The following is a 7,835-nucleotide window of genomic DNA, read 5'->3' on the forward strand; positions in this document are numbered from 1 at the left end:
CAGAGCCCACCCCAATCACAGAACCCCCTCCACCCAGCAGACTACCCTCCCCTCCTGAGAGAGAGAGAGAGAAAGAGAGAGAAAGAGAGAGAGAGCGAGAAAGAGAAAGCAAAAATCTGAAAATCTTAAGATAGTATTACAAACGTATATTGTTATTACCAGTTTATAGCACAGCTCCTATTACATGTGTTGTTACTGTGTAATTATATATGGGATAACCAGCTTCTCCAGAGCTCCAGGCTGAGGCTCTTAAGCACTGGTCTTAAATGGGCGTGTATCGACACAATGACCAGACACAATGACCAATGATGCATTAGATATACTGTAGTCATACCCACCTGGAGAAGTGTATAGTTGAGTGTGTGTGTGGTTTTTTTTTTTTCATCTGATCTAAACCCAAACAGTTCTACTAACTTATTAACATTATGTATTCAGTACTTAAAACCTGGTATTTAGTTGACCCAACTTTAAATGTACTAGTTTTCTGAGCAAGTGAAGACGTTTTAATTGTATTGGAATGTATTTGTTTGAGTAAACATTGCCTGATAACTCATATTTTTTTAGTTTCATTCAAACGTGACGTCTGACGTCATCAACGTCGTTGCAGGACTAGTTCAGAACAGAATAAGAGATCTTGTGATGAGAGACGGAGACAGCAGACTTAATAATAGTATAGTATCAGTTAGACTTCTATAAGCATGTTCCTCCTGTAGAAGAGGAGTCGACCAACTTCGTAGGGTGACCATATTTGAGTTTGTGAAAAAGAGGACACTTCGTCGCGGGGAGGGGCGTGGTAGTGTGTAGCATACAGATGACCCCGCCCCCTCCGCCGCGACGGAATTTTGACACCTTTTCCACATGCAGATGTCATGTGCTGTTGTAAACAATGCAACTAGTGGAAGCGGCACGGTGCTTAGTGTTGCCAGATTGGAAATGGTGAAGTATCGTATTAAATGCTCAAAATGATCATCTTTGGAGGATAATTATCGTGCATCTGGCAACACTGAGAGGCCGGTCGACCAATGACAGTTCTCGCTACAGTCAGAGCTTGTGCTAGAAGGTGGAACGTAAGGGAGATACCCTTTCCTAAACTTGTATGGGCGTAAAAACTAGTTTGTGAAGGACCCAGAGAAACACAAATATCCGACGAGGCAAAATCTCGGACGATTTTGCAATCACTGCCGGACGCATGTCCGGGTAAAAGAGGACGTCTGGTCACCCCATCAAAGGAGATATTTTAGTAATCCTGTCGCTGCTAAGCGTCCTTATCTGGTAAGTAAACAGTGTTTTTTAGCTGTTTGTTGCGAAAAAATTGTGGGAGCAAGTGAAATTGCGATAAGAAGTGGCGAATTTCCCTCTTTGTAATTATTATTGAGTAATCACGTTTTGGCTGTCAAGTAGCAAGTTCAGTTGCACGACTGTTGGCGCTGGCGGCTAGGAAGCTAAAGAGCTAAATAGCTAGTTAGTGGGTTATATCCCCCCAAAAATGTTCATGTGCAAAGTAAACAACAATCAATTGTTTATGTTGAAAACCACTCATGTTCTACAGAAACACCATATAATTCATATCAGCATGCTAATGTTATATGTAACTTTTTAGCAGCTAGCTAGCTTCTATGTGTTTTAATGGATCTGATGGATAAAAGTGTTAGCAGCAAGCTAACAATAATGGTCGAGAACTTCAGTTAAGATCTACAATATTCTTTTTGCCCTGACAGCATTCGTGTTGCATATAAACAACAAACCGATTTGATGTAGACATATAAGAGGATAAGAGGAGTAAGAGGAGTCAACCAAAGGAGATATTTTTGTGTACAGGCAGAAGGCATCACGGACTGGCAAGACAGCAGAGGTGTGCTACGGGTGATCCTCGAGGCTTATGACCTTCAGGTATGTCTAGGATTAACTGCACAACAGTGATCACATTTAGTTTGTTACTGAAACTTTAATATTAGTTGATACTATGTATTATTAATTGCCAGTTTTTTTGTAAGTGTTTGCATTGAAACTCTCCTGGTAATTGTATTGATGGTGTTTTGCAGGAGGAAGAGGAGCCAGATTTTGATGATGCTCCTGTTACTCTCCTTACATTCGGGTCCCGACCCCTTCAGCTGCGAGAACATCTTTGAATTGGGTGCAGAGGATTTCTGAGGCATTTATGTTGTTGTTTGGCCTGATATATGCTTTCAATTTAGAATATCCCAAAAAACTCACGCACACCTTCTCATACAGAACCTTTTTATGTGTCTGGATGACAACAAACCTCTGAAACCGTCCTTACTCACCTTAAAAAAATATTTGTTGAAATAAACGATTGTTGTTGACTTGTTAATTTTGTAACGCTGTTCTTTAAAGCTTTGATGTAATCTTTTATTTTGTCAGTTGTTTTACAAGAAATATAAATGATGTGATACCTCTTAAGTTTTTCTCATCTCACTCTTTTTAATAGAAATCTTACATAGATTTGAATGTTTCTTGTAGAGTAACTTTCAGTTTAAAGTCAGTTTGTAAACAGAACCAGAAAATCAGTATATGTGGTCAATAATTGAAAATAAGTAGTGCTCACTTAAAAAAAGTTAGCTATTTAAGTATTACCTACTCAGAATAATCAAGCGGAGTTAACTTAAAAAAAAGTAAGCTTATTAAGTATTATTTACTCAGAATAATTAAGTTGAACTCTTTCACAAATATTAAGTGCACTGAACTTGATTTTTAAGGCTTAAAACTTAATTTTATGTTGTGTTGTTGAGTGAAAATAATTTAGTACATAGAGATTAAAAGATTTAAGTATAAAAATATTTGAATATAAGTTCAGAGAACTTAAAAATTATGAAAACGATAACAAAATAAATCAGTTTAGCTGATGTATCATTTTAAAGTTAAGTTTACTTAAAAATAATAATATATGTACTCAAATTTTATTATGTAATCGGTTACATCAAAAGTTTTAAGTACTCTGAACTTGTTCAGGTTTACAGTGTGTGTATATTTATCTTGTGTGTGTTTTTTTTCATCTGTGTGTATATTTATGTGTGTGTGTGTGTGTGTGTTTTTATCTGTGTGTGTATGCACTTACCTGAGCTCCCTCCAGGTGTGCGGTCCAGGCTGTAGGGATTCCTCGTGAGGCCGTACAGGCGGTTGTGGCTCTCGCTCCACATGCAGAGTTCAGGGGTGTTGGTGACCCCTAGCGGAATGGCCCCTGCCCTCTTCAGGTTGGCCACATTGGGGGCATCCACACTCGCCAACACCCCCGCCTTGGAGGGCAGGCCAGAGGTGTGAGGCATGCCTGAGAGGGGAGGGGGGGAGTAGGTATAGCATTTCGTAGAATAAACAGTGACTTTTATAGTGACACTAACTGCAGGTTTTGAGGTGAAGAGTTAACTGAGCTTTGCCTGCTTGTGTGAGTGTGATGGAGCCATATAACACCTTTAAGGACAATGTGTGTATGAGTATATACTGTACGTGGGAGTCAGCCAGTTAGGGCGTATGTGTGACAGTTGTTGGAAGCTGGGTATTGTGTGTGTGTGTGTGTGTGTGTATGTGTGTGTGTGTGTGTGTGTGTGTGTGTATGTGTGTGTGTGTGTGTGTGTCTGTATATCTGTGTTTCCTGTACAATCTGTGTGTGTGTGTCTGCATATCTGTGTTTCCTGTAAAAGCTGTTTGTGTGTGTGTCTGTGTGTGTGCGTGTATGTGTCAGTGTGTGTGTGTGCATATCTGTGTTTTCTGTAAAAGCTGTGTGTGTGTGTGTGTGTGTGTGTGTGTGTGTGTGTGTTTGTGTGTGTGTGTACCCTGAAGGGCGAAAGACTCCTTCACTGAGAGTGGGACCCCTAGAAGTGGGAGGCGTTCAGCCAGGGCTTCCTCTCCTCCTGCAGTCTCTTCCTCTATCAGTATGTCTACCTGAGCAGCTTCCTGCAGGGCAGCAGAGAACCTGACAGAATGAGTTAGAGATAGAGAAAGAATCAGAGAATGAGAGAGAGACAGAGAGAGAGTGAGATGCATTGATGACAGTTTCTTGACATGGGCTGACACAAATACTTGTGCAGTGAGTGCAGTAGTGGAGTGATAAACTTGTACTACCGCCACACATAGGCTACTATGCAGCAGACACACACGCATAAACACACACACACACACACACAAACACACAGACACACAAAGAAGGAGGGACCGACCTATCCTTGACCATGGCATTGAGTAGAGGGTTAACCTCCTGGATTCTGTCTATGTAAGCCTGGACCACTTCCACACTTGACAGCTGCGTACACACAATGTGCCCAACACAGTTCTAGTCAGTGTCCGTGTGGGATGACAAGACACCATTATCCAACACACACGTCACATACAATTTATTGTTGATTGCTCAGGCTTTTTATGGCTCTACCTCTTACCACACAAAGGGAAAATATGTAACTGATTAAAATACACAGAGGTAAGAAAACACTGCTGTTTCTCGACATAAGTCATTTTGGTGTTTACAGGATACACCTGCAACGCTTTAAGCAAGGTAGCAATCACAGAGTTCTGGAGTCTACAAAACCCAGACATTGGTCAAATAGCTCTATTTCAAACAGCAAATAGCTGGCTGTAAGCGACCACTGCTATTTGCGCTTAGGCTCGGAACGAGGCTAGTTCGTCAGTTCGATGAGAATAACATTGCATGAGAATTGCATAACATGAGAATAAGATGCAGACCTCTCTCCGACGAATTTTCTGTGCAAGTTGTGTTGCAGACAGCTTCAGCAGCGGGTTGGTGATTGGAGGAACTTTGGAAGGTGCACCAGCCCTCGGTCTTGGACTCAGCAACCAAAATAATACGTATAACACGGCCATGATCGCGCTCATAACCCACACTTGTAATCGCTCTATGCGGGAGAGCGACATGGTGACAATGTGTAAACTTCGCTCTCAGGCTTCAAGTCAACTATCAACTTCTCAACTCTCGAAGGTCAGATCACCTCCCGTCATGCACCGGGCCATATTCTATTGTGGGTGTATATTTACTACTAGAATACCTTATTTGCAATGGTACGTCATAGAACGAGTAAGATATGATACCCACACTTGTGGACACAAACAATAGGCTAATGGTCATCGTGATCTTTCATAATTCTCCGTTCCAAGAATACGTCCAAATCTACAGAGTCTGAAAATGCTTTAAAGCTACAAAACCTGTTTCTGTACCCTAGACCAGTAAATTGTTACCCATATCTCCGTTTTAAAAAGCTGTGAAAAAAGTGTGAAAAGCCATATTTCAGTTGTTAAGAGAAAATGTGATTAAGGGCGAAAGTCTTGATATCACATACAAAATGCGTGATATTGTCATGTAGGGATACAACACAAAAGATATATATATATATACTACACTAATCTTAGGTCAGCAATCAATTCACACCATCAGAAAACCAATGCATCGTGCTTTGCAGACAAACTGATTGAAAAGTAACTTCATCAGAATTTGCTAAATAAAGAAGGCAAGACTCCAATAAGCAAAAGCGTCAAAAGACTGTCTAGTAGTAGTCAAGGCCAGACATTTGGGTTTGGAAAAGACAAACCAGCATTTCACAGTATATCACTGGAAAAAGTATGTGGCTGTCAATACTGTATCAAGCATTAGTTTACATACCATTAAACCCTGCTTACATAAATTGCACAGGAGTATGTACAGCATTACGTTGTATTTATAGGTCTACTTGGTGCAATAACCAAAGTATCTGACTAAGCACAACTTGATGTCCCTTTGAAAAGCAAGCGAATAGGCAAGAAATATGAAAACGTTCAGCAAGAAACGCGCTTCACTATCTGCACTTTCCAAGGGGTGTATTATTGGTTGTCCACTAGATGGCATCAAACGTTTGCGCAAAGATCAGAAGCACAATCGTTGAGTAGACGCTGCTTGTGTCATACCTCTGAGATTGGAGTCCCGCTATTATCTTTTTTCACCGTGTTCATTCAAGTGTAGTTTTAGTTTATATGCGTGTTCAATATCATTAATTGGTTGTGTGTTACTGAAATGTTTTTATTCATAGCTTCTCATGTCATGGTGTGTCTATAGTTTTGTCTGTATGTTGCAGTAGAACTCTAGAATGCTACTGTTTCCCCTCATATATTTGTTTCAGTTTCCACACACACACACACATACACACACACACACACACACACACACACACACACGCATACACACACACACACACACACACACACACACACACACACACACACACACACACATACACACCCACATACATGACTGGCACCACCAACATCTTTGTGTTGAATGCAGGGGCATGCCTCAGCAAGGCAGCATATGAGGGCTGGAGGCCTGGATCCAAAAACAGTTTTGTCAGTGTGTGCCAGTGTAAACGGTTTTACCCAAATTAATAAATAATTCAAAGGTTTGCCCGGCAGCCGCAATTTTATGTGTCACTTGCTTTGTGCTGCTTTATTCTTAGACACATGCAGGGACCTGACGCAGGGTTTTGTAAGAGCAGGCTACTCTGTTTGGCCATTTCTGACACTTCTGATTCAAAGTTCCTGAATTCTTGAAGTTCTGTAACTTAAAATGCAGTGTTTTACATGCATGTTTTCGGTATTCGTTCATCATTATTTAGGGGTGATATGGCAGCTGCATATCTTCATCTCTTAATGGTGCATATTGCATATGGTAAATCTTATGTGTATTGCTAGCGTGGTACATTAGGCTTAACCGAAGCCTCCCTCTCGCCTGAGCACTGATGCCCTGAGGAGAGGGGTCACCAAGGGAAACACTGGCCTCCTGGTGCCCTGCATCCATCAAGGGACAGAGCTCCACTGAGCCCCTTAAAAGAAAGAGCACACAGCCAACCCTTAATGCCTCTGGCCAATTACAGCCTCTGGCACTCACTACCACCTGCAGCATGATGTGCAGGAGGGGGAGGGAGACAGCTGTGTGTGTGTGTGTGTGTGTGTGTGTGTGTGTGTGTGTGTGTGTGTGTGTGTGTGTGTGTGTGTGTGTGTGTGTGTGTGTGTGTGTGTCTTAATAACAGAGGAGTCATATTTTATCTCATAACTGGACTGCAATGCTGGACTTGACACTGGACCTCTGTGTCCTCATTGCTCCCACACACACACACACACACACACACACACACATCTGGACATCTGCAGTGTTTTTCCCATGTTCAGGAGTCTAACTCTGAATCACTAGTCCACCCCGTGTAGAAACGTCTCAGAGATGGTGGCCTCTTGTGTTTTGCCCATTTTAATTCAGCTTGATCATTAATGTATTTATCCTTAAAGCATTCCAACCGCAGATAGATGTATCATTTTACAAACCATTTGAATATGCCCTCTTACGTTTATGAGTCATCAGAGTACCTTGTGAGTTTACCAGTGGTCACCATTTCTGATCACCTCCTATATCACCTTTGCTACAGGTAGCATCATAACAAACTCCGTTTTAATGGCAGGGAATTAAGTCGGCAGAGCGCTCAATTATTCATTTGCATCTCATTGTCCACAAGCTGCGGTGACCTCGGTATCATGTGTCGTACATCGCCTTCAAAACCTTTGGAAAAGCAACCCGGTAAACGCGTTTATGAATTAAACATGGGTTACGGGTGCCTGACTCTCTCTCTCACACACACACACACACACACACACACACACAATGTGTGTCACACACATTACTGTATGTGACCTCATGTAGCCTGGCTGCAGCTAGGCTGTGTTGAAAATTAATATTAACCTATGTTGACAACAAACCAAACACATTTCTTCCCGTAATGAAGAGGTGTCGACCAACATTGAATAAACGGTCCAACGTCCAATCAGTTGACTAAGTGGTGTACAGAAGGCAG

The 7,835-nt window shown here is 41.6% G+C and overlaps 1 protein-coding gene across 1 annotated transcript in view; it reads right to left on the reverse strand.

Moving 5' to 3' along the window:
- Positions 1–5,032, reverse strand: part of faah2b (fatty acid amide hydrolase 2b) — a 16,938-nt gene extending 11,906 nt beyond the window's left edge. The window contains 5 exon segments of the mRNA XM_042710475.1: positions 1–54; positions 3,077–3,286; positions 3,789–3,928; positions 4,173–4,255; positions 4,693–5,032. The exon segment at positions 1–54 is cut by the window's left edge and continues 66 nt beyond it. Of these exon segments, the coding sequence (XP_042566409.1) occupies positions 1–54; positions 3,077–3,286; positions 3,789–3,928; positions 4,173–4,255; positions 4,693–4,881 (676 nt within the window). The 5' untranslated portion in view covers positions 4,882–5,032.
- Between the last annotated feature and the right edge of the window lie 2,803 nt (positions 5,033–7,835).

The sequence above is a fragment of the Clupea harengus genome, chromosome 18 (genome assembly GCF_900700415.2).
Source record: "Clupea harengus chromosome 18, Ch_v2.0.2, whole genome shotgun sequence".
Classification (NCBI taxonomy): domain Eukaryota; kingdom Metazoa; phylum Chordata; class Actinopteri; order Clupeiformes; family Clupeidae; genus Clupea; species Clupea harengus.